The sequence below is a fragment of the Sesamum indicum genome, linkage group LG3 (assembly GCF_026168435.1).
Source record: "Sesamum indicum cultivar Baizhima isolate 11 linkage group LG3, ASM2616843v1, whole genome shotgun sequence".
Taxonomy (NCBI): domain Eukaryota; kingdom Viridiplantae; phylum Streptophyta; class Magnoliopsida; order Lamiales; family Pedaliaceae; genus Sesamum; species Sesamum indicum.
The window spans coordinates 27730562-27758556 of NC_142659.1; the positions used below are offsets into that span (position 1 = coordinate 27730562).

A 27995-nucleotide genomic window follows, 5' to 3' on the forward strand; every position below is an offset into this window, starting at 1 on the left:
TTCAAGAGTGAGATATATATATGTATATTTATGTATATGGTAATATTGATATAGGCTTAAAATACATAGTTACATCACTGCACAAGTTGATTACATAATATTGAAAGGGCCGCCGAGCCAACAATTAAGAAGATGCAACGGCCCAGATTTTCTTCATCCTTTTTCCACCTTGTTTACATGTACTCACCTTATACATTTACTGAATTCATTGCAAGACAAAGTTCTAATTCAAGACCCACTATTCGGTATACTTGCTAGAGGCAGCATCTTTGCCACCTTCTGTCTCGGCCTTTTCTTATCTCTGCCCGACATCCAATTGCACCAGCAGTCAAATTCTCAAGACTTGGAGAACATGAACTAAAGATTTTCTAGAGCAAGAATGAGGAGAATCGAGCACCTATGCAGTTGCAGCAATAAAACTCCAGATCGAGACCAAAGTGCCAGAGCTGCTGGCAGCAGCTAGAAAATTACGGCACCAAGTGAATCCTGCATCTGACGCAGAAAAGCTTGAGTACCTCACTGCATCAAAGAAGAATTCACACAGAACAATAGATCACCTCTTTTATTTCTACACAATGCCAAATAGAGCAAATAACATTAGGTACCACTAGACTACAAGCTCTATTATCCATTCACACAGAATGGTATGATTTGACTGTTTTTTAACCCCTTCATTTTGTAGCGAATGACTTCCAACATATCATATCTCTTCTTAATCCAACCAGTAAATTTTGGCTTGCAAGTTTGCATCTCCTTCTTCCAGAGTTATATCCTAAATGAATTTCATTTTTCCTTCACGCAAAGACACACGGTGCTTTGCTATATATATCATCGCTAGCCAAGAAAATATGCAATAAATACAATAGTCCTTCACAAATCTTTTCGACATGGATATTAAGCCGTTTGGACATAGAAATGACCTTTCTACATACCTCAAACCAGGATGGCTGCATTCAATATCAACGTCCACTGTCAGAATTATAATCTGTCATGTCCAGATGCTTTCATTTTGGAATTTTTTTGAAGGCTTGTTTTACGGAGTTGAGGATTTTCAATGGAATACACTAGAAGATTGCCATCTTTAGTTCCAGCTATGAAGCATTCTTCAGGGGTCACAGTCAGTGAACAAATCGACTTACCAATTCCAGTATATTTTGTTATTATTTCAAGGGAGTTCATAGAGCGTACAATAATCTGCCCCTGATCTCCTCCGCACACTAGAAAATCACCACAACTACTTAGTGCAAGGCAGCTAAGGCGGCCATTGGATTCAGCAGTTGAAATGTGCCTTCCATTAATAGAATAAAGGTGCAAACTAAGATCATCCGCATATAGGACAATTTGGCCATGGCGAGAAGCAATAAGCTTGGACAATGGTCTACCAGAAGGATGTCGAAGAGATCTTACATATCTTCCGTCCTGTAGCGTATGGAAAATACAAGTTCCATCTTTTGAACCACTTATCACGAGATCAAGCTCCGTACTTGCATATAAGCATGTAATAACATCATCATGCCCACAAAGAATATGGAATGGGGTATCAGCAATAATGCAGTCCTTCCAAGGAATCTCTATCCGTGTATTTCGAGATCTCTTTTCAGTGCCTCTAACACGGAGAACTTCCCACACCATAACAGTGGTATCATAGCTTCCAGTTGCAAGTATGCTTCCATCAGCGGTCACTGCAAAATTTTGAAAGCCTAATAAGGACGAGATACAAATTCTTCAAGAAAAGTGAAACATCAGGGTGATGACTCCAGAAAGGACAAAACAATTAAATATCCACTACTAAAAAGAACAAAAATTACATAGGTACTTCTACAATCTATTTTAAACTCTAACCAGTAGCTCGTTCACATCATGAGCTGACAAGGGATACATGCATGCATATCTCTGTGTTTCCAGTGCATTTACAACTATAACCAACTTTCTGTGGGAAATTACACAAGAAGCAAGAGAATTCAACTCAGACTCTGTGAATATGCACAAGTAGAAGTGTGAATTTAATATACTACTTAGTTATATTGAAGAAAAGGTATTCCACCAACAAGACAAGGAGATATTTCTGGAAATGGATAAATTTGATAAATTGTTAATTTTGTCAGTAGACGCGATGGACATGCAACATTAGACAGAAATATAAGAGACAAGCACCTAAAAAGTTAAAAGCAGTGTAGTCTGCTGTGTAAATGTCTGGTTTCTCAAAAAGTGCCCCAAATCACACAAGAAGTTTTCTTTTGGGAGATCTCTGCTTGAAAATGGCTCATGAAGAATGCTGCAACATGATTGAAAAGATCCAGTAACAATTCTCCATACAATAGAATTGTTACCTGCAATACAGCTGACCACATCTTTGTGATGTCTAACACTCTGCACCATTCTTCCATCATTCAGGGACAAGACCTGAAAACTATTTTCCCAGTTGCCACAGGAAATGAGGAAGTTTTCAGATGGTGTTTGCAAGGTTGCAAAGCATTCTGATCCAAGATCAAAGTTATCCACCAGAGGACTCCTAATTTTACAAGGGGAGAGTACATCTGACCCAATGCCAAAAAAAGGATCCTGCAGGAAGATCTAAAGTCAAAATACAAACACACATACTATGTGTTTATACATATGTCATAGAAAGGAAAAAGTAGTGGTTATAACATTAGATAACAACACACCTGAGAGCCAGAGAACGTAAAGTTCCCACCAGACTGCAGTTGAGTGGTCAACCACATCTTAACAGACATTGTGAGGCTTTGGCTCACAGCGACAACGTATGAGTCCAACACATTGACATACATCACTGCTGAAGGAGAATTGTTTATACTTGGAACAACAGAAGTTAGACTAATAGAGCCAGGAGCAAATCGCAGAGGATGAGCAATTGGGATCGGTGGCCCTCTCCTCGGATGTTTCTTACGAAAAATTTGAATTGGTGTCTGACCAAAATTAGCAATCTGGTCCTCAATGGCTGACCTTTGCAAATCATCTTCCATGTTGTCCAAGTCAACAGCACCTTCATAAGTTAAATAATAAAAAATGTTTGCAGCCTGCATATTAGCATCTCAAAGATTAGGAAAATTCACACTTCTAGTGTTCATATTGAGTCAATGGGAAAAAGGTTTCTTCTCTGAATACCTCCACAGCTGGTTTTCCACGCTGTTTGTAACCAAACACCAGATCAATCCAGTGGTGAAGGTTTGAACTAACATATTCACTTTCAAGGGCCTCCCTGTTTTTACTAATGAATTCTTCTGGCGAGCCCTAGAAATGGAAGGTCATTAAATGAATTAAATTACAATGTGAAACTTATACAAAGCAAAATCTATAAAAGTAAAAGTTCAGACTGCAAGTTTTTTTTCTTTTCCAAAACACTCACGCACATTTTTTTTAACTATCACACACGCAGCCAACACAAGCACACACGTAAGGTTCAAACACAAGACTGTGCCCCCTGGAAGTATTTCTTTGATGGTAATGAAGGGAAAAAGGACATAAATGTGATCCCAGCATAACTAATGAATGGAAGGATAAGCATATTGCAACTCATTTTAAATTCTGCACAGGCTTATACCATAACTAACAGCCTTGCAGGAAACAATGATACATCTCCCACCAGGTTAACACGAAAACCCATTAGCTAAAATGTTTAATAGAAAATGAAAAGGAAGGAAAAACATCAGAGCAATTATCCAACCCTACATTACAGTTGTTACTTTTGTATCATTTTCCCAACCCATGGCAGATCATAACAAGAAAAAGGATGCCAACATAAAATAAGAAAGAGAAACTATGATTGGGCGAATTAAGCACACCTTGGCCCAAGGGGGGAGGCAGACATCAGCTATTGGTTCCCCATCTTGTTTTACACCAAAATGATACGAGTTCGAATTTATTAGAAATTCCGGCATGTAGAAGAATTCAGGAATCAATTCCTTCACATCACTTGTATTTGAAAGACAGTTCTTGAAAGTGCTTTCAATGCTTTGGAAAAGTCGGTCAGCATGATCAAATTTGCCACCCTGGTTGAAGATAGAGCAAGATAGCCATTTTGAGAACACAGATTATGAATCAACAGACAAGAACAAATAAGATGCAATCAGATAAAAACATAAAACCTGCGCAACTGTTTAGAGCTAACAATTTTGAAAAGAACAAGAAAGTAACTAAAATCCTAACCAGGGGCCCAAAATCTGTAATGGAATAGCAATCTAGTATGAGCGAAACAAACAGTAATCATGGAAAAAGAAAGCATACCTGCAAACTGCGGTGGAGTGCGGTAAATGGCTCTAATCTAAGTAGGTAAAAGAGCACAATTCCCATGCTTGAGTAATGAGAACCATAATAGAAACTGTTTAAGGAAGCACAGGGAATCATCATGAAGAATAGGACAACATAGCAGCATAGCTTTGGAAATTAGAGTCATAAAATACCATGAAATGCCGAAATTACCTGGGAATATCTGGATCAACAAAGTTATGGTACCTATCCTCAAAAACCTGAGTCATAGAAAAGAAGCAGTGAAAGATATTAGCTAAGAGAGGGTAATGCTCCAGAATGCAAATAATATCGACCAACCTGAAATCGTTTAGGATCAAGAGCTCCAACAGGCTTAGATAAATCCCTGAAAGTTGATGACTTCTTCAAATCAAGAGTCTCAGAAGAGTAGTCGGCCAACACCCAAGGAAATACAGGATACTGGGTCAGATCATTGTATGACCTTCCTGCAAGGGTGTTAAGAATCATCAGATATTCAAAGTTTGTAATCTCTCTTCTCCTCCAGCTTTCTCTAGCAGTTTCTGCCATTTCTTGAGCTAGGCGTCTATCAACAAATGAAATAACTCCAGCCTTGTCCTTGTGCCCCTTGAGGAATATAGACTCATTTCTTGTTGCCACTATCAAACTTCCAACATCCTTTGCATCCTTTTGGGATGCAAAATTCAAAAATATTGGAGCCATAGAGTTAACAAAGAAGATCTCTATTGCAGTATATCTCAGCAAATATCGAGTCCAATGAACAGCCTTAATCTACGATAAGAAACAAAAGGTGGCTATCAGGTCATACCCACTGAATAAACTTAGATACTAAAAGAGTCAAGAAATCAAGAAAACTTAAGTACCTTAGATATGTCCCAACACCGATGACGCTTAATACTTTTGTGCTGTTTTCTATCATTATCTCCATTAATAGAATTTATATCCTCATTCACACTAAACCTTTCAGAATCGAAATTCAAATCCGTGGGCAATTTTAGAAACTTCTGCCTCTGAGGTCCTCCAAAGTGTTCAGAAGTGCTGTGATCAAGACTGCCTGAAGAATAAAAGGTTCTAAGAACAGATGATCCACCTGTACCTTCCACCAAATACTCACCAAAGAAACGTATGATTTTTTTCATAATTGCCAATCGCCCAGCTAATTTTCTCTTTGGTGTCACAAGAACACAGGGGATCTCCATGAGAACCTGAAAATAAATGAAAAAATTAGAGCAATTACATATGCTTTCTGTTCTATCCTAATGTTTACATTCATACCTTACTCTTCTCTGATTCTGTTACTGAAGAGTAATCTCTTCTGTCTTGCACAATTTCCTGCTCACTATTCTCTTTTGTCACCTCGGAGTACTGTTGTTCCAATGAATTCTCTATCTCTGAGATCTTTTGTTGGGTAGATTGAACCTCACTTTCACTTGGTTCTGCAGATCCCTCATCAGTAATTCTCTGAATTCCTTTCAGTGAAAGTTGCTTCATTTTATCCAAAGCGAGGACCCCAAGACCAAGTTTGTTATCATTGGTAGAAGCAAGCACAGCGTCTACTACGGAGGGGGGGACACAAAGCTTGTCATTAAAATGATAATTTCGTCTTAACTTCTGCCTACGGCGCCATGCATCCTCAGTTTTATCAAGTTTCCAATGTGTAACTACACTATTTGGGAAAGGCTTAGCTGACCACGGACCCCTTTCATCGATCAGCAAGCGGAGAGTATGAATCCACTTTTCCTGTTTAAGCAACAACTTGAAATTAAGCAGGGCAATACCAAGTTAAAAGAAGTGACAGGGCTAGCTAGCAAAAGATGACATTAGCAAAAATTACAGCGACAATTTGCTTGTCCTCATCCAAAGTGAGCTGGAACAAAGATCTTCTGCTGTCATCCAAAGCAAGAATGGTATTTAAACAACTTTGTATTTGCTCCTCAAAAGCTTTCTTTTGATTAGAATCCATTGTCGCATTTTCTTCCAGTCTACTTCGCAGTTCATCTAATTGCAAACTTCGATCAGCTGTCACAGTCTTAATGTACTTGACTTCATCAGCAACCTGCATCATGTAGGCTACGAATTTGACAAGCCATAGCAAGATAAATTATTTGACAATAATGACTTATTATTCTTTGGTGGGGGGTGGGGAGAAGACGTAAAGACAATATAATATTATTTGATAATAATCACTTATCTTTCTTTTGGGGGGGGGGGGGGGCGAGGAAGACAAACAAAGACACATTTTTGCAGCAGCCCAGCTAGAAAAGATGTGACTTGACATGAGAAACACGGATATAAGTGAATGGAAGGCCATAGGCTCCGACTTCATATCATTCTTTTGAATCTCGCTCTCCAGTTATGGTTAATGTTATAAGGTTACTTGCCCCAGAATCTTTTCCCGCCAGGAAAAGCTGGCTGGCAGCAGAGTCAAGGGTCCATAAACCTAAATACTTGATTTGACATGAACAACACTTCTCTTTTCCAAGGATATAAAATCATGCAAATACCATAGATGTCATTTAATCTAATTGCATATTTTCAATAAGTCCATCCCATTTTGTCTTCACAAAGCAGCTGATAATAGTAATAACTGGGTAGAAGAATATAGAGACACACCGCATCAAGAAGTCGATCCTTTTGGATGAAATCAAATATAGCGTTCCCTTCCTTTGAATTATTAGCAAAATCAGACAAATCATCACTACTCATGATACTCGTAGCTAGCATGGACTTCCCACAGTTGATAGTTTCTCGTATCAAGCTAGAAATGACATGAAAGCGGGCACCACCGTCACGCATTCCATACTGGAACCTAACAGCTAGCAAGGACCTATGCACAAAATCAACTAGTCATCAATTCTCAACAATACATTTCGTAAGAAACATCAGCATATTCAAGTTCTATTTTTAAACGAGTCATTCCCATGATGAAACTGTTACACATTAATCCATTCAAACATGGCAAGTAGAATTGTGAAATAAAATTACCAGATAAAAAGTTGCAGCCTACTCTTGCTTTGCTCATCATCAGCAGTCAGAAGGAAAGGCAGAATAGGGATAAACTGTTGCACGCACTGAGATGCTCTCTCAAGTGATGATCTACAAAGATAGAGAATTATTAGGCGGTAAACAAATCTTGAACATCTTTCCCCTCTCAGTAGCATAGCCTTGTCAACAGTCTTATTTGGTTTTCCAACCAGCGCACTGCTAATTCCCCCTGAAACTACTGCAGCCATCTCAGCAGCAGGGATGTTCAATGATTCTACCAATCCGCGAGCTCTTTGGCCCAAAGATGGCACCATAAATGATGACGATCTTGGTAACATCTTGCTCCGTCCCTTGCCATTCATTTCACTGATAATGATCCAGAGTTTGTCGTATATATTCCACCACTCATCAACAATTTTTCCATCTTCATTGAAATAATGCTGGTCCTTTACCCCAGCAGTCCTATTAAAAGAAAGTGAACTATGTTAAAGAAAGAACAAATAAAACTGCAACTGAAATAAAGTCAACAAATACAACCAAATTCTTTATATTTTAACATTCAAAATCAAGTTGATGTACCCAGATAAGTTTTGACCAGGTTCTCCCTGCAAGACCTCAAATAAAGCAGCATCGAAATCTGGGCAGTTCTCTAGTTCCAGAAACTGAGGAAACTTGGAGCTGCTTGCAGGAAACTATTACACAAGAAGAATAAATTTGTTCTTTTAACAGCAGAATAATGTACAAGTTGTATAATGACTATGGAACACAAAATGATCTATCAGCACGTCAGGTGCAAACGACCAATTTAACAAATTACAAGCTGACAAGGGAAATCAATTTTGAAAACCTAAAATTGCATATAGACAATGGACTCTAAGATGAATCCATAGTGCATGACCATTCCACCAGAAGTGTGTAATGGTTACTTGTTATGATTTTTTTGGATTTTTCCTGGAGCTTACAGTCTATACATTAGGGCCTAAAGGAAAGTCTAGCTATCTTTTCCAAAAAGCAAGGCTGATGAGATAGAGTATTTACCTCCTAGATGACAGGCTTCAAGAATAACTGACGTTATTATCTACTCTGTTAATATTGTGCTACAAAATGCATGACTCAGTCATGGGTAATATGACTGTGAGATAAGAGGAAATTTACATTCGAATTCATGTTTCTCAGCCGTTAGCTTTATGGTCAATTGTAGTTTTTTAAGCCTCAATCTTCTGCACCAGAAGAGTTTACTTTCTTGACAACAGTTCAAATTAAAGAAAACAAAAACGGCCCCCCACCACATCAACAAATGGGTCTCATAGACTGGACCTATTAATTTAATTTCTTTTGCATATTTCCTCCACTGAAATGATGAAATCCAAGACAAATCCCCCGATAGCTAATGGCACATTTTAACCACAGTTCACATGAGGGAGATGGTTTCTTCTCTTTTGATGCAAAACCTAATACTCCAAGTGGAAGCCATTGAACTAAATAGAGGATGAGTTTCAATTGGAGGACTCTTGGCCATGTTTTGAATTGGAGAATTTGAGCCTTGGATTTGGTACACATTCACACATGCAAACATACAGTGTGTTATATAATTTTAAAAACTTCAGGTCTTACACATTTACACAGATATATGTACCCACAATATTCCATTTATATATTAAAGATATGCTATACTTGGTTTTAATTTAAATCAGAAATAAGAGGAAAAACTTTGACCACACATATACTACCACATTTACCTCCAAAATTAATTTCAAAGCTCATTTACAATTTTTTGATAATTGAGAACGAGATATCCAGACATATGCTAACATTTTAACATGTCATTTGAAGATTTTCAACTGAATCTCCAAACGCATTCTTAAATCTTCTAGAAAATCGTTTCTCTAAAAAATCTCAAAATATCACATTGCAGGAACTGAAAGTGCCATCCAGGCCCCAACTTTTCCTCATTTTCCTAACCAACATTTCTCAGAATAAGCAGTTAAAACATGGCGTAACTCAATAAAAAATAGCCAAAGCATAAATACGAGAAGAATACTAGTCTTAGACTAATGAAAAAGCCAACAATTTAGGGAGAGTACAACATACAAATACACTTCTCAGTCGCCAATTTAAAAGACTGGTAAGATTCCCCAAGTTCAATGAAAAAACAACAATGATAAGTGTTGAGCCAAAAAAGATCCAAGAAGTTGAACAAGCAACTACAACTGCAAGGTAAATGACATACCGGAAGCCGATAATCCGTTTCAGAAATGAGCATTTCATCAACTAATTTGACAAGGTATAATGTGTTGTCCCGACATGGCTGAGAGACAAAAACATTTTCCTCTGAAGATAAGTTTATTAGCTTCTGTATCAAATCTTCATATAAATCACGTAGAAAAGATTGACATGACACACCAACCTGCAAAAACAAGACTTATGGGAACTTACCCTTTGATGTCTAAAATTCAAATGATAAAATGATAGCAACAACTGGACATACTTGTTCACTTTGAATTAATAGGAAATTCACAGTCTCTTCTAAATTCTGCCAGCCGCCTTTTACAGAAAGCATATAGTGACAAAGAACAAGACTATATACATTTCTCACAGAATATTGCTCATCCATTTCAGAGTCATCAAGACTTTGCATTTTGGTTTGGTAACTCTTCATTACATCCAGCTTCATAGAGGCAACCAACCAAGCATTCCATCCATTTTCCTACATAAAACAATCTACTATTCAGAAGAATGAATTTCTTCTGGCATAAAACCAGAGCAACCCGCAATTATTAGTACCATAAGAGCTTCAATGTTTGAAGGATTTGAATCTAGAAGATCTAGAAGATCTCCCATAATTTTCATTCTTGAAGTGCGATCCTCACAACCTGACAAAAATCTGAATATTAGGGATAAAACCTGTGGAAGGACGAACTGAGAATTACTTTTGCTGTTTTTTGGTCGATCAGATTGGTTATGCTTCCGCAAAACCTGCAGAAACATCAAATTAATTATGAATTATAGGTAAAATTGTTCATGAAAGTCCTGATATAATAGAAAGCAATGTGATGCATAACCTGTTTCGGACTAGCACCACCTAGCAGAACGTCAAACAGTGTAGCACAGAGATGATCTGTCTGTGGAAATTTGAAGAGCCTATCGCATATTATGGAGAAAATTGGTTTCATATCTAAGCTTATTTTTTTATGAACTTCAGATAGAGATTTGGACCGTCCAACTGAAATGTTAAAAAATTTTGATCCTTTCTTCTCTGCTGGAAGACCAACAAGAAGTCTTCCAATGAACTGTAATCCAAGCAATCTAACTGGCTCAAAATCCCTACAAAGGTTAGTCACAAATACGTGAAACATCCTTAACTGATCAAAGAACAAAATCAGGACGTGGAAAAGAAGACACGTTTCAAGCAATCTTATTTCATAAACTGATACTGAAGAGACCATATCTTGCTCAGGATTCTGAATAGATCCAAAATTCAGAACATGCTTTTCCATATAAACCACAGAGATGAATAAAGTGCCTAGGATAACTCTAAATATTCACAATCTGGTTCAAACACCTTGAACTAGATCCAGATCACCAACTAATCAAATAACCACACACTAGACCAACTGTAAGAGAATTCTGTGCACTAAAAATAAAAAAGAAAGTCGGAGGATTCTGACAGAATGTCACAGATCAAATATGATAGCATAAACAATGATCATAAACACAATAACTTGATTAAATCTTCCACATCTTCAGTAATTTACGAATGAAGTAAATGCAATCTTTTCTCCCTTCAAGGCTCTCAAATATAAGAACCCTGTTGGAGAATAGTTCAACAAAGGCCCTTTCCTCCATCACCACCTTCACATAAGGAGAGGCTTTATTGTGTTCTCCCTCTCAAAATAGCACGTTATTATCTAACATCAAATCAAGCTTGAATTCTATCTTAAAATTATGATAGATACCTTGATAGGAGATTGACAAAAGTATGACAGCCTCCAATGACATGCAGTTGTTCTAGAAAGGAAGCGAGGAGTTGTTTGTGGGAAACAGCACGGATCATCATGTTTAAAATGTCTTCAATGCATGCCATATCCTGACAGGTTTCACAAAATGCAAGGAGTGCTTTTATGTCAGACGCCGCTGTATGCTCCCTGCAAATCCAAATAAAATCAACAATTTCTTCAAAAGAAATATATCAGATAACTTCAACTATAGAAGCACCATAGAAGAAGCATTTGAAAGATAGAATACAGATACAATGAGGTTAAAGCACAAGTCATACCTAAGACTCATCTCACCAAGACTTAGTAAAAGGAGACGAATTTTATGTATTTCTTGTCTCTCTAGCTTCTCTCCAGCAATTCGTTCTGTGACATGTACAACTGGCTTGCTTCTAACAGCATGTTTGGTTTCTTCACTATCCTGGTAAAACTGTCCAATAATATCAAGCACACGAGGAAGCCTACAGAGACACTTTAGCAACCTTGGGTCATTATCCAATTGCTGGAGAAGGAACATGTATAGTTCTCGTTGCACCCTGTAAACCGCGTGGACCCAAATATGAGGATTAAGAAGGATACAAGCAATAGCATCTGTTACCAGCAGCTCTGACAAGCCTGGAGGTAAATAAGAAGTAATTAAACAGTGCACATTGCCAAAGAGAGTAGCTTACATACATGTCAAACAAAAACTATAAAAATTGATAGCAAGAAAAAGCTTCATGCTTTACCACCATTAGAAACAACACTAAACAAATGCTTCAGTGCTGAAAGAGTTTCCAAATTTAGCTGCTTTGCTGGGACTGATTGAAGCAAAAATCCCAGTATTGAAAATCCTGAAAGTAGCAGCATCTGTTGTTGATTGGCCAAATTATCATCCAAAATAGATGCTATAAGCTTAATAGTTTCAGCAGTCAAATGCCCCTTTTTAATAGGAGTGAGCAATGTCCCGCCAACTTGATCGCTTGCTTCATGTTCATAAATATCACACTGTGTCAAAAGAGGAAAAAACACAGATACCCCCCCAACACAATAAATGATCTGCTGCAGCAGCCGTCGAGAGCATAGCTGTGTGCCACCCAGTACAGTTGCTTCAAAACACTTCTTATCAAGTGCTTGATCCACGATCGGTGACACATTGAATAATTTCCTCCCATCACTTGCCTGAAGAAGTGATGAAAACAATTGATTTGCCAGACTTTCTGTGGTTATTGAATAAAGAAAAACTCCATGGTTAACATGAAATTCTTAAGAAAAGAGAATGAACCTGCGCGTTAAGTCCAAAGATGATTTTTGATGCAAGGCCATCTTTGGCATCACTAACTCCACCAGACAAAAAGTTATCCACATAGACAGAAATTTCATTATCAAGGAAGTAGTACATATAACTTGGTCCTAAAGAATATATGCCCTGCACTAGTTCAGAAGAGATAGCATCACTGAACAAGTATGTGGGACCAATCTGACCAAGAAAAGGATAAGAGTTTTTGATAGAATGAGTGACATTCTCGTCCTTGGATATGGGTAGATCGAGTTTAGTTCCAATTGTGCAACTAGTCAATGGATCATTAACTTTAGCATATCTGAAATTTAGAAGATCAAATAAAAAAACCATCTGTTAGTTTGCAGGATACAACATAAAAATTCACCCTCTATAAGAAATGAGATTACCTGCATTTTTCTGAGGAAACAAGAACTCCATCCAAATAACATCTCAGCTGGCTTCCCCCTGAAAATGCTCTACCAACAGAATGAACCAAACAGAAAAAGTGCCACTTCTTTCTCACAAGGTTCAAATTCATCGATATACATTGCCGTTTCTGATTGATTGACTGACATACCAAAACAGGGTCAGTAACCAGCATGAAATTAGAGTTCACCAAACACACTGTTAAGTTATTCAAATAAGATTGCTATAGTCTCAAATTGGGAAAAGACAATGTATAAAATTCTAAGCTTCACCTCATAAATCAATTTGTCCTCTGCAAGGACAGCATAGCACCCTCGTCCATTTTCCATTAGGAAACTGAAGAGCCCCATTGGTCCATTTTGCGGAAAGTTTTCTACCCTGAGCCAACATGTAAATGAAAATCCCTTGTACACAGGCCATGGAACTGGTGTTTTGATTACGATGCCCTGCATAAGAGGTCACATGCTAAGTCAATTAACCATGCACTATAAAAAGATGAATTACATATGAAGATGCCTTCAACAAGGTAAGAGATAAGATTCAACAGAGTAAGAGGTTTTCAAAATAAGACTTCAGCCGCACCTTTTTCTCCAGTCACCCTTTCCTTTTCCCAATTAAGTATTATATGAGTCACCCAAAACATAAGACCCTAGAGATATGTGAAATTGTTTGTCCCATTATTGAATTAACACCCTTGTCATCAGAGCAGTCGGTATGTAAAGAAACAGGAGAGCACTGTTCAGAAAGAACAAAGTCATACTGCTTTGAAAATTAAAAAAATGAAATCTAAATACAGTTTTTTTTTACCATGAAATGAAAAATAGATTATAGAACTCTTGCAAAAGATGAAACTGTGAAAGGAAGAAAGAAACTATGAAACCAAAGATTGTTGCTTGATAATCAACTTCAAGGAACATTATCCAGTAAGGGATAGAAGTTGAGTAGAATATGATATTTACATGAGAATGTATATCAATTTATTTGATGTCGAGTTTTCTGTTAAAATCTGGAATACATAAGTTTACCATATGCAACTCGCACATATAATTTCATGAGTCCATATCATATCTCCATCTCAAATAAGTTGTGTAAGATCCAACTGTGGAAAGCAGTTTATTACTGTATGCCTCGTTCCCCAGTGCTCACTGATTTAACAGCTGTAGAGAAAATAGGCAAAATTGACTGGCTAACTAGTTCAAATAGGTAAAGGACTTCAATTACAAAGAGAATAGAGATGGTTTATTTTTCATAATATGCATTTTAAGCTCCAAATAATCATGAGCTGAAGAATCCCTGAATGAAGATTTGTCTAGCCACATTGGCAAAGCATACAGCTTAGTTTGCAGAGTAGTGCGCAACATAATCTGCATACTAGTGAAAAGTGTAGCATACATAACATAAGCTTCTCTAGAGTTCTATAGCAATAAAGTTAGGGGAAGATATCAAGCAATTCAGTAGGTGTAGCACAATATGAAGATTTTAGACACTTAAATTTTTTAGGTGCAATTTATTGTGTAATCTGCATTGTTGATAAACCTCCAAAGAAAGGGTTCATTCAGTATGTAATGGCTTGTTTTAGGAAAAGAAATCTAATCCTTAAGTAACCTCATACTTGTTATTTATCGTTACCATGATATTTCTACTTACCTGCCACTTTAATATGTATATTTTCGCATTAGAAGGAAATACTAATATGTATTACACCCAGATTAATGATAACATGAAATTCACATTGGTACAGGGGTGTGGGGGGGGGGGGGAGGGTATTAGCAAAGTTCGGTGTATATTTCCATGAGGAGAACAATTGAACTTACAGAATCAATCCCATTGAGATCAAAGAATGCCGTTGGTCCTTTCTCATTTAGCATTGTTAACATGCTGGTTAAGAGTAATGAGCTTGAGCGCTGCTGAAGACCCATATTCTCACTACGAAGCAGAGCAAATATTTTCCGAATATCTTTTCCAGATATACTATGCCCGCCAATAACCTGAATTAACTGGGAGATTTTCCAAACTATAGTTTCACTATTGTCTTGTGAAAACCAATTCAGAAGAAAGTCAAGCATTCCTGCTCTCACACATGAAGCTTGATTAGATAAGGAATCCCTTAGCAAATGAAGGAACATATTGAGACCATGGTGTTGCAATGAGTCACTGCTCTGCCCAATCACCGAATGAGAAGATAAATTATTCTGGCTGATTTTACACCTTACTATTGAGTAAACAGGGAAAGAAAACTACTGATCTAAGTGATTAGGGAGGAGAAAAAGTTTTAGGCAGGCTCATGAATGACAAACCTTTTGAAGAACACTGAGATAAAGCAAGATCACATCTTCATTCTGATAAAGAAAAAGCAAGAACAATGTAAGAAAGATATGTAGGACACAATAAAAAGTCATTGATATTCAACGTCAGTCAATATTGTCTCATTGCTGCCCTATATCAACAGGTTACCTTTATAACAGAGTTCACCTTGAGATCAAATTTTCCATCAACCAACATATCAAGCAGCGTACTTAAAAGTGCTTCACCAGGCTGCCACTGGCAGAAATCCAGCAGCAAACTCCGCAAAGTCTGATAACCCTTCCCAACGAGCACCCTAAAAGCAGCCTTTAAGATTGACAAACAAAATTAGTCTAGGAATAAAAATGAGAACAGTCATGCACCCCTCTGTATAGCTGCTCTAGTATCTACTTATCTACCCTCAGCCCCACATAACTAATAAATAATTATACCATGCAAAAACAACAAGATTAAACAACAAATGTCAACCAGTTGCAAATAGAATAGGGAAAGCATTCACCATCAACAAGTATTGATGCCCAGGAAACAACTAGAAAATTTTTGTGCTTGACTGAAAAGCTAGAAAGCAACTACAACCATAAAGGAGTATGGTACATTATTCCCAACCGTCAAACCATTTTCCTAAAATAGGGTACAGAGTTATTTGTAATCAGTGGAAAATGGATCTAAAATTACATGATAATGAGGAGAGAAAGGCTGAAGTTGAGCAAACAGTGGCACAGATCATAGAAATGGAGGCACCCAAAGAGAGTTTTCATTATGTGAGGAGCATCAACAATCATAATTTTTTTAGTTAATTGGACAATGTTGTTTCATGGAATATACCTATTTAGTAGTGGTGGGAGTTCCAATTTACATTTGGGATTGAATAAAGCAAACCTGCGGACAGATCCTTTCAAGTAGTTGTCAGGCAACTAAATAATTAGTTAGAGAAATCAAGCAGCCTAACTGGATTTTTAAGTCACTATCTACTTGGACAACAAGCTTTATGTGCAAATGCTTCTAATAGCAGCTCATCTGGTAGCCATTGACATACTGTGATCATAGAAGTAATACATATTTCCTCTTGGTCCTGAGCCACATTATCTTGACAGGTACAGCAGCATATGTTTCAATACAGTAGAATTCTTCTCGCCATGAGAACTAGTTCAGTAAAAAGCAGGTTTTAATCATCAGATGCGTTTCCTTTTAGCCCATCAAAAGTTAACTACACAATAATAGTCTTAAGTAGATATCTGCAGGCAGACATAATGTGTTCAGTGGAGGGCTGCAGCTAAACAGAGTACCGGATGATTGTTCTTGTAAAATTTAACTTGCTTGCATCTTTATTTATAGCTTTTATTTCAGCCAAGAGCTAATTGACCATTAGTTTAATTTGATCACTATACTGTATGTTGTTTCTAGTTTGCACCTTTCACCTTATTGTCCCGATGCAGATTTACATTTCTGCAAATTCATACTCTTCAGCGTTTTAGTGAAAGTGTTCATTATTTTAAACTCAACCTAATTTCTATCAGGTTTGAGAGAACAATTAGGATCCAATCTGCATAAGAAAAGAAAGAATAGAGGTGGCAGATCTTGGTATGTGGTGCTTGAATTGGAACACCAAACAATGACAAGACAGACTTGCTATGACATGAGAAGATTTATCAGCATTAAGAAAAATATTACGTTTTACATCATTAAAATCAATAAAAAAAAGTACCTTTGAAGCATCATTCTGCGATAGTAAGAAAGTCAGTGTTTGAATGACATTTAAAACCAACTTCTCTCCATTTCCAGCATCCAGGTTTCCGTTCAACAATGAGAGAACATGCAAGAAACATTCACCCTCACGGAACAAAGCTTGATAATACTGGCAACAAAAAATGGGCCTTGTCAAGTCAAATGGCACAGTCTCTATGCAAATATTTTACTGTATGAGTGAAGATAAAAATTCAGAGAACACTAATTTGATTACCACTCGATCTCTTAGTAGCATGTCTCTCATTCCCATCAGTAACTCAACTGACAAATCTGCAAAATTCTTAACTCGTTCTTTCACATGTGTGAATGTCTCCAAGTACTTGGAGCACAGAAAAACTTTTGCTTTCTTGTCCTCTTCAGTAATTGGGACGATCTGCCAAAAATAAAGAAAAACTTTAATCAGAAAAGAGGAAAAATGATTCATCCATTTGTGCTATTTTTTATCAAATTTAAAATAGATACGTAACATAGGAATGGCATACCTTCATAAGATCAAGAACATACTTCAGCATAAGATCTCTAAGACTCTCTTCCCAAAACAAGTCAAACATACAATTGATGCACATAGAACTGCACAAAATTGAAAGTTTTGTATCATCTGATACTGAGAAGTACTCTGCAAATAGTTCCATGAATGTTTGCATGCATTTTGCCCAACTCTGAGTCACCTCAGGAGAATAAGAAATTTCATGGCTTTGACAAGATGCAAGGCCATCCGTAATGGTTTCAGCAAAAGCAGTTGTAGTTCCAGGCCCTTTAGATTCCTGGACCTGAATACAGGCAACTTTGAGAAGCCGAGGAATTGCAGCAAGTGTCTTAAATGAAGAAACAGTTTTCTCAGCAGAAAGCTGCAATATATGAAGCAGGCCCTTTGCCAGAACATTGGCAAGCTCAGGATTACATGCAGATTGTTCGAGGGCATCCAGCAAAACAGTACATTCGGGCTGCAATATATCAATCATTATATAAGTGATAGTTAGTAAAAGCATGCAATGAAGCACCAAAAAAGCAACTATGAACATACATCATATTGGAAACTAAAACCAAACCATGAAGTATTTTATGCATATCAGCAGACAGATAAACATGTGCATGCTTCAATAAGTAATCAACAACTAAGTCAACATTTGTCATCTAAAGAAAAGGGGATCAGCATTTTCATGTGCCAAAAAAAGGGATGTCAGAACAAAATCCAAGAAACTACATACCATTTAAAACAGGACTTCTGAATGCGCATTTAGTTGAATATATTTTTGCAACTTAATTACACTTCCTCCATCCCGTAAAAGATCTCCTGGTTCTATTTTTGTTGGTCTAAACATAATTGTCTCAGTCCAAAAGTGAACAAATAATAATTAATTTGATTGCATATTATACTCATTTCTACATTTTATTAGTCCGTATGTAATTTATGCATCCAAGACTTAAGTTGCATAGGTAAGGTAAGTGACAAATTAAACCCTAAAATTATGCATTCGGCGTTTATTTGAATTTAATAATTATATTTGTAGCTATATTATAACATTATCAATAGACAGTACTTGCAGCTTAATAACTTTCTAAATTTGTAGCAGTACACTAACTTCTTATGAAGACAACTTGGTAGAAAAGAAAAATATATTTGACTTTTCCTGTTTCCTGCAAAAAAGTCAATGATTACATCCTTTTGGGACAGGGGAAATACTTATATCCACAGACTCTTAAAATTGCTGCCTTCCCGGAAATTACAGGTTACAGCAACATCCATTCATGATATCAAAGCAAAGCACCAAAGAAGCAAGTTTCTCTAAAATATGAATCATAATTATTATAAAGTGCCTTTTAGAAGGAAATTCAGGATTAAAGAGAGAAATTATAAGCAGATGAGGGAAATTGCGATCCAAGGCAAGGTGCATTACTTTCCTATATACAGCTGATCTCCACTAGGAAACCCATCAACCGAAGCTATGCACAGTATAGAAGTTCATGTCCTGCTATTGGTGCTTCAGTGAAATTCTTTCAAACAAGCAATAAGCATTGACAGATCTGATGGAGATCATCCACCATGGACTTTATAGGAGAACGACTAGCAATGTAGACGAATGTCTAACACATGAAATATCAGACACAAAGAAAGAAGAACCAACCAAGTTATGGGAAGTTCCATTTAAAGTTGCTGCAAATTCCATGAATGAGATTACTTCAACTTGGAGGATATCCACATCACATAAATTAACTTGATTCATTGAGGAAATTGAACCACTGTATCCTTCATCATCTATTAAAGGAGCCTCATTGCTCCTAAAATTCTCCCCAGAAAATTCAGTAGGAGCCAGACCAAAGTAGAAAAAACTCTCAGAGAAGATAAAGTCCCACACACTCTCTGAACGGAAGACATCAATTAATGACGGTGATGAAAGAAGGACCTTCTTAAATGCAAAAAGAACACAATGCTGCATTGTGTAGGCAAAGATCCTGAAAAGAAAGCCAAAATGTGAAGAACTGAAAAGAAGAAAGCAAAATAAAGAATGATAAAAGAAGCCATAGAACTAAACCTCAAATACACCAAAAAAAAGGCAATTTTATACTTCAGAAAAGAAGGCAAGAAACTGCATGAAGTTTATTGGTTCACCTTAGGTGGCTAGGGATTTCGTTTTGATCTGAACAGGCCTTGATGCATGGGAAAACTGTAAGAAGCACCCTTGTGAACCACTTCACGGATAGTTCTGCATAAGCTGCAGACACCAATATGACATTTCTGCTGATAGTTGATTGAATGAGGCAGGATTTGGTGTCTTTTGCTTCAACAAAGAAATAACATAGAGCTGCACTCAACCTGGCAACATAATCTTTCCAATGTTGTAAATAAGATGGATCAGATAGAAATGGAGACGACACGTCTTCTTTACAGATTTCTGAAGCATCTCTCTTTCCTGCTTCAAATTCATCCTTGCGCTGCTTGTACTCTTGAAGCATGAACGCGACTGAACAAAAGCTATTTGCAAGCTTTTGTACCCTCCCATTCTCAAACAGAAACTGCAAATTGTTGAAATTACCAAAGCTACAACCTAGTTAAAGGAATCAGTAATTTGGTATATATGCATGCGCAGCAGATAAAGATGTTCGTAGTCCACTGACATCTCCATATGCCAAGAGGAGTTGGCACATACACGTGTAGGTCTAATATTTCTGCAGTGAAGATTAATGTCATTTTTTGTTTGTTGATGAGTGATTAAGAAAAACTATTCTTGGATAACCAGAGATTGGCATACATGGACCAAATTAGGACATTTAGCTTTAAACAGTAGAAACTGTAAGTCCCAAAGCTTGAATTTCTCTTCAGTAGACAACTGTAGAACCATGCTTTCGAGCATGCAATATTGCTGGTGACCCTGACTTAAGTAAAATCATTAATTCAATTAGCAAATGCCTGAACTTGAATTCAGGTAGTCTTGTTAATCATGAAAACTCAATAGGTAAAAGTAGGTGCTGAAAGGATACATAGCTTCCCTGAGAACCTCCAATGAGAGGACATGGAGATTAAAAATTCCCTGCAGATTTTTGTTTCTACAACAAGCAAAGGCAAAATTTAGATGTGAATTGAGAAATGGAAGAAAAAAACTGTAAGAAATCATACTATTTGTGTAAGTTAGGATGTTTATATTATATGCACCACCTGTATGTACATGATATAAAGCAAAAGAAATCCACATTTCAAGTATGATCAATCTTTAGAATAAAAGGTATCACTTAGAATGGATCTTTGGATTCTTTTCTTTGTTGTCTATCTCTTCCTTTTCTTTTTTCTTCCAGTCAATGTGGGGTTTAGATTTCCATTGTTTTTATGGTGGTAGTAGTCGGGGTGGAGGGGCAACATAGAGCAGATATTATTTATTTGCAACAAAAATAAAAACCATCCAAAAATCCAAGGCTGATACATAGAAGTCTGAATATAGGTTAATGGGTTCAGTCAGAGATTTATACTTGTATTGAGGTAATCAACACAACCATGTAGTCGTCCATAAAAAGCAAAAAAATATAAGATTCTGCTTGCATACTCTTGAGTTTCATATTGTACCTCAGTTCATGTATCACAAGTTCAGAAATAACAATAGTGGCCTGATGAGTGAGAACTAATGGTAATTAGCTGGAAAATCTTGTTAGCAAGTAAGCTAAACCAATGATAAATGCCATCATAATAGGAAGATCATACAAAAACAAGATACATTCGTAACACATGCTTCAGCAAGCCCAAAGAGGTCACCTTTCATCATACCTCGATGAATCACTGGCGATCAAGCTATCAATTGAAGGAACTCCAAGTCCATCTAATAGAACTTCCAGACCTCCAATACTTCGAAAATGGTTTTGACCACGTGGATTATCAGCCAAAGCTGATTTAAGAGCTCTGAGAGTCAAGTGCTGGAGGTACATATCCGCCCACTGTTCTTTCATAATCAATCTCCTGATCAGACGCAATATCTCTGGAACAAAATTAATATCATTCATGAGTATTGTTCCAATAATACATGAAATTCGAAAAGTATATAGTGAAGTTCTGCAGTGCAGATAAAATGAATTGCGCAACAAAAGCTTATTTAGGGGCAAAATCTGCAATGAAAAACCGCCTTTTCAGATACAGCTGAAGGCAAAACCCCAATAACATTATAGGAGTCGCTGGGCATATATTTCAAATTATTTTCCCCACTTTTACATTTTTGTCCAATACTGTCTACTTGAACAGCAGTTACAAATTCCTTCCGGATCATAATAACATAAACTATGTTAATTATTAAGAAAGTAACAATCTATTAAAATTTAAGAGTAATCGGAGCACCGATGGTGACCTCACTCATGTCTTAGAGCTAAAGAAAATAAGTCCACTAAACTGCAGCTTTTTTAAACATTTTACATCTTAGAAAACCAGAAAACTTGAACATGATCAAATGGATCAAAGCAAAATTCTTAGATATCCACCAAATGTAATAGAAAAACCCGTATGATCTACACGAAAACTACATTTTCCAGGGTAATCTAGTTTGCTGTCAAATTCAGAGAATGACACCAAGTAATGATCAATATAAGAATGTACAAGCGAACTTAGGGAACAGGATGGAAAGAATGACACAGCAGTTGTAAAGTCCAGTCAGTGGTTCAGCTCCGGCTATACCATTTCCAGCATTGCCACTAAAATAAAGGGGTCTACCAGACAATTTAATTTGTATATAGCATGCAAATCTGCAGTGAATATCAGAGCCACAATCAAACAGCAATGGTTTACAAGTGCAGAAAAGAAGAGAGTTGTTGATTAAACTCGTTAAAGAAAACATCAAACTCAAAAAGGTTGAGCATGTCCCCCACTCTAAGAGAAGCAGTATAACTGCAAAAGTGCATTAAAAAGATCCTTAAAGATCATAAGGAAGTCGAGTTTCAAAAGAATTAGTATATCTAGCCTACTCATACATTTAGCTAACCTACATGGTTCCATACAGACATCATTTATCAAGATCTAACTATATTTGGTTTTAAGGCAATATAGAATAAAATTAGAAAGATGGTCAAAACTCAAATTTTATTCAAACGAATCAACATCCTCATGCCTAGCAGACCAGTTGGTTAAACAACTTCAAATTCAGAACCAAGACTAATCAACGAAAAGCATTATTGAGCTCCCTCTGCATTTTGGCACAAATCACGATCCAACCCAATTATCTTTTCACACTTCAGAATAGATGGTGAAGAGTGAAGCTATATGGAGATAGCGGCTGATCTGACTGGTATTAACCCTTACCCTTTTTTTAGCAGATACTTATATTAACATATCTACATGCACAATTGTAATTAACTTCTATGCATTTCATTTTCATAAAGCTGTTCTGGCATATAACGCACAAGGGTTTGAGCTGCAAATACACTTTGCATATCCTATTTTTGCTGTATCCTACTGCTGCCTTCATGGTTCAGGGCGAAATGTAACTCATCAAGCTAAACAACGCAATCTGTTTGTAGATCTACTTCCTCTTCACCATTATTTGCTAGCCATGTTCTATGAACTTTCCATGAGAGAAGCGCCATAATTATAAATCATAATGCAGGTTATCATAAATCTTGAAAGTTAGATGCAACTGCATGAAGGATTTGAAAGTTAACACTATGGACAGGTTAAATCATAAACAAAAGCTGAAACTGCATACCTTACCTAATAACCAATTAAGACCTCCAGCTTCCATGACCGATACAACTGTTTTTTGGTGCCATGATAAGATTGTTTCAGAAACTGGAGATTTTACAGCAGTAGAAGGGTTAATTAATATTTCACCACTCCTCGCCACAGAAGTTTCGGTTTTGGTACTCTTGTCCTGTACATTTTCCTCTATGCTTGAATGAAAATCAATGAAATTGCAGATGACGGACACCACATGAACAAGTATCTTCTGCAAAGTTCCAGCACTCTCTACCATAGTATTAAACAAACTTTCATCTGCTGGGAGTGCACTAGTTATAGTCTTAAGTTGGACAACAGCAGCTGGAAAAAACAGAAGGCATGAGAAAGCATTAACCATGCAATACATTGGGTATCAAATTTTTGGGAGCTGAAGAGAACAACCTAAAACCATGATACTACAGTGAGCTTTAGATGAAATCATTCTACAACAGGAAAGTTACAAGTTTTAGGTAGGATCATTAGATTACAAGTCCCACAATGACCATGGATTTCAAATAAAAAGCCCATGTCCATATTAGATGATATGATGCAATGTTAACTACAATTTTTTAATTTGTTACGAAAAATCAAATAGATTTTCATGCTCAACAAAATCCAAGTCATCAAATTTAAGGGTTTCCATATGCCCCCTACCAATTAATTACTACTACATAGCAGCTAATACACAGGAGAATAGTCTATATGTTGATTCCATCTCAAAAACGTGTATGACGCAAGTGAATAAACCTTGAGAAAGAGGCGGAACAAATACTAATGTGGAAAATGATACTTATGAAACAACACAGGAAATAGGATTTCCACCTTAAACACACATACTAAATACTAAACATGGCAGATAATACCAATGCAATCAGTTAAAGAAATAAAATGCTGCTGCTCACTACAAGAATGTGGTGATCTTACCTTTCATCAATGCTGTAAGCTTCTGAATCCCACCATGATAACCAAAAACTTTGCAGTTATGAATAGATAAAGTCACAACAGCCAAAGCATCTAAGGCCATCCATGATTCGCTTGTTATATTTATGCTTGTAGTGATGCCAACTTGATCTGAGGATAATTTCATTACAGTTCCATATGAGATGGCATATGAGGAAAAGAAAAAGAAGAGCATTTGAAATCATCCATCTTGAGAAAAGTCCAAAGTGTTCAGAAGAGCCAAGTAAATTAAGCAAAATTAAGGGTATAGTTTCATGGTTCCACAATCAAGTAAAACCAATAAATAGAAAAATTCTACTTTTAGTAATATCCTTTCATGATTTATTATCATATTGTACTACTCGTTGCTTTTTCCCCCTTTCCTGGTAAAGAAGCACCACACAGCAACATTTTGTAGAAGGTGGCCCAAGGAGAGCGAGAAAATTTATTCTAACTCTATCGTGCACAAAAGGAAGAGAACACCACATGCCACATGAAATTGCTTTGTCAAGTGGCAAGTGCCTAATTGTATAAACCTGCAGTAGGTATGCCAATTACCAAAGAAATTTCTTTTGCTCTCCTGAAGCTAACACAAAATCATAAAGATGAAGGAGCTTGGAAAATAGACCAGTTTTTCTTTTTCCTTTTCCCCTTTTTTTCCCTTTTGGTGATCTTGGAGGTGAGTAATGCTCGTAGAGAGAGCATGCACCTTCCATACAAATAACTTTGCAGTCACTTTGAGACTAAAGAATCTTTTTTTGAGAATTACATTTTCTTTGCTCACTTCCTTGACATACTGGAGTAATCACTTATCATATATTCATATTCAAACTAGAAGTGATCTCGCAATACTTTAAGAAGTAAAAGTTCATTGAGTAGAAGAGATCATGTTAAAAGCATCTTAACCTGCAAAATGACAAATGAAATAAATGAATATAGTATAAATATTTCCTACATATATGCTCCTGCTGTTTACCATTGCACAATTATTTCAGATTTCCTGTTTAAGGACAAGAGATAGAACTACTAGTTTGGTGAGGAGGAGAAAACCTTCCACAAAATGAGAAAGATATTCAAACAATTATGCGTGATAACTTAAGAACAGAGTTCCCATCTAATTTGATCCTGGCTAACATTCAAGTATGATATGTAAGTTATAGTATCAACCAAAAGTTCAAAATCAAACTCCAGATACATTTTCTCTTAATATGATGCAAGGAGGATTGTTTAGTCGTGCATCAAGCCAAGTTCAAAAGCCAAATGAAGGAGAGGAAGAGAAAATAAAATGGTAAAAGAACTTCAATCTCACTAACTAGAGTCCATCAGCTGCATAACAGTTTACAGCAACTTACTGTTCGTAAGCAATCTTGTTATTCGTGAAACTTCTTCTGTCAAGATCAGTATTACTTCAGTAGGGTGACCATAACTACAGCCAAACACCACATCACCAATATTTTGGTAATATTCCACAGGTGAAGGGGTAGGAGTTTCTTCAGGAGTTTGACCCAAATTAAAGGGTTTCCAGTTCTGGAATATCATCAAGAATTGCTTGAGAAATATATGGAACAACTTTCTCTTTTCCACCTGAAATAAGAAAATATGAGCAGAATTCCACATTTTTTTACAAAAACATAGGAAAGACAGGATCCAAAAAAATAGAGAGGCCTTCCCACTAAATGCCTCAAATTTCTCAAGCTATCATCACTTACTTCTCTGTGCATAGTCTAGCATGTTTTGGTCATTGCATGGCAAAGAAATATGATTCTATAGTTCTTCAAAAGTAATAGGGAATTCTCTAAATGAGCAGTTATATTTGCAGCCACAAGTATCCATCAAAAGGCCAATCGAAATGAATATAGATAGCATGTGCAGAAATCTAAAATACCAGTTACACAATCCTAATATAAATGTAAATATAAAAATAAAAAATCCACATGCATATTGTTGCATATTCCACCCTATACTACATCACCATTCAACATTGGATTAAATAGTTCCCATTGGCAGCCCACGTCTATGTTCATAAAGCTAGTATTCTGGCTCTATTTTAACCATTCCAAGCTGAAGGAGATAGTTGCAGATTTTAGGAAGAAAGGTGACTTAACATGTAAATCATCTTGGTGCATATAATAATTTTTCAAGCAGATGCAAGAACTCAAATCGGTAAAGCTTGCTATTCTAAACAGGAAGTACCATCTAAATATCATAGAGAATACAACATCAACAAGCACCAGTGTAAAAAATTATAGATACAAACCTCATCAACAGTAGTCACATATTTTTCCAAAAGTGCTTTCAGAATAGCCTCATCGCCTACCTCACTAGAGAAGACAAGAACAAAAATGTTAAGCCATGGACATAATAAATTTATTGTAAGCTAACTGCTAATGCCATCATTTAATAGGCATCTGCAGGGGAAAAAGTACTGTTTCTCTCAACCTAAATAAGAGAGAAGAGATACATCCAACCAGAGAGTCAAATGTCACAAATAGCACCCGTAAGAAAAGTAAAGCAAGTTTCTCAGAGAACTAAATAAACAAGCTACCCTAAAAGGCTAAAACAAAATGAATTGCTTAGGTTGAGAAATTTCAAGTACAAATTGCCTTATGTCAGGATAGGATGAGAATACCTAAATAAGAAGGAAAAAGCGTAATGAATTGCCTTCTGATTTTTTTGCATAAGATTCAATAAGCTTGATTCCAAAGAGATAGAGAAAAGCATAGCTTGATAATGACACCCAACACCCATAATGTTCGATCGGGGCATCTATTTATTTGTGCTATTTGGAACATAAATTGAGCAAAACATGCCTTAGTAGGCTCGTCCAATGCAATTATAGATGTAAAAGGTATGCATGCATAGGCACAATTAGGATAAGTAACTTTACAAAAAGACTTAACATATATAATATTTACAAAATGTATACAGAAAGACCAAAATTTGTGGTACGATAATTTGTCCAGACTTCAAAGACAAAAATTCACAAAATTCCAGCTCCCTTTCCTGCAAACTCTGAAGCTCCAATGCAACAACGAAATCAATATTGGGGTTTACAAGCTTATTATTGTAATCCTAGAGCAGTGAGTAGGCAGATAGAACCTCCTTAGATTTCAATTCAACAGAAAACAGATACCTGAAACAGATAGTTGGATTCGGTGGAGAAAACCTCCCAGATTGTGGGACTGATCCATATTCCCCACTTTGGCCACCAGACCTCCAAATGAGGTCTGCTACACCTTTGACTATGTTCATACCTCCTGGCACGCCAAGATTACAGGCCAAGTAAAGTAACAAGCGACCAGTTATGAGCATGCAAAGAACTCCAGCAATCAACCATTGCTCCCTCCAACCACAAGTTCCTATGGACGACTAGCAAGGAAGAGAAAGTTAAAACAGTATAAATTGGTATTTAACCAAGCGATGATCAATCAAAACATGCTTAAAATAATGGGAAAAATGTATGAGTTCAGTAGGTTGGACAACCCATTTTGCATTCTTCATCAATCCATAATATCCAAAATGAGCAATAAAGAAATTGAATAAAATATAACAGAAAATTATTGAAAAAAAGAAACAAATAAACAGCTCAGAATCGGTATTTTTCGCAAATATGTTGAAATTCCAAAAAAAATCATATCAGTCGTTCGAGGTCAACGTAACGATGATACAATAGCTGCGAATCAGCATCTACACAAAGAAATAGAAGTTAGTGAAAAGGGAAAAATCGGCATGAACCTGATCGAATCAAAGTAATTATGTAAATCGAACCCCAATTCTTTCTTCTATTAGGGTTTGAGAATTAAGATCTGAAAATTTGAGGATTTTGTCGAAGCCCAAAAAGAATAAATCCCCATAAATAAGTACTGATTGCAAATAATTACATAGTTATATTTATTACTTTAATCATTTG

At 36.5% G+C, this 27995-nt stretch overlaps 1 protein-coding gene across 8 annotated transcripts; it reads right to left on the bottom strand.

Annotated features, from left to right (window-relative positions):
- Positions 1–15: 15 nt before the first annotated feature.
- LOC105158995 (binding protein) lies at positions 16–27979 on the bottom strand. 8 transcript variants are annotated; one of them, XM_088879194.1, is made up of 41 exons: positions 27821–27979; positions 27219–27444; positions 26343–26406; positions 25438–25669; positions 24071–24217; positions 23141–23467; positions 21206–21425; positions 20443–20508; positions 19574–20002; positions 19089–19416; positions 17445–17906; positions 17177–17335; positions 16922–17071; positions 15367–15522; positions 15210–15251; positions 14727–15071; positions 13185–13358; positions 12894–13054; positions 12490–12805; positions 11954–12386; positions 11507–11840; positions 11187–11375; positions 10293–10554; positions 10015–10206; positions 9719–9937; positions 9461–9637; positions 7810–7922; positions 7231–7692; positions 6859–7072; positions 6080–6301; positions 5521–5985; positions 5109–5450; positions 4567–5016; positions 4441–4487; positions 4246–4339; positions 3804–4010; positions 3127–3252; positions 2667–3038; positions 2331–2562; positions 933–1682; positions 16–519 (listed from the first exon to the last, which is right to left on the bottom strand). In XM_088879194.1, exons 2-40 carry the CDS (start codon positions 27395–27397, stop codon positions 979–981), a joined length of 9813 nt encoding a protein of 3270 aa, XP_088735320.1. In that variant the 5' UTR covers positions 27398–27444; positions 27821–27979; the 3' UTR covers positions 16–519; positions 933–978. The 8 variants fall into 8 exon arrangements, with proteins under 8 accessions (XP_088735320.1, XP_020548375.1, XP_088735323.1 ...); XM_020692716.2 differs by having other exon boundaries at positions 21218–21425; positions 27219–27454; XM_088879197.1 differs by having other exon boundaries at positions 11957–12386; positions 27219–27454.
- Between the last annotated feature and the right edge of the window lie 16 nt (positions 27980–27995).

Excerpts from the sequence above, each read along its gene's own strand:
- LOC105158995 (XM_088879194.1), bottom strand. The coding sequence starts at position 27,397 with ATGCTCATAACTGGTCGCTTGTTACTTTACTTGGCCTGTAATCTTGGC. Across the intron at positions 20,509-21,205 it reads TCATCGAGGTATGATGAAAG|AAACAAAAATCTGCAGGGAA; the intron begins GTGACCTCTTTG and ends TGCTTGTTGTAG. Across the intron at positions 15,072-15,209 it reads ATCTCAGTGTTCTTCAAAAG|AGCAGTGACTCATTGCAACA; the intron begins GTTTGTCATTCA and ends GTGATTGGGCAG.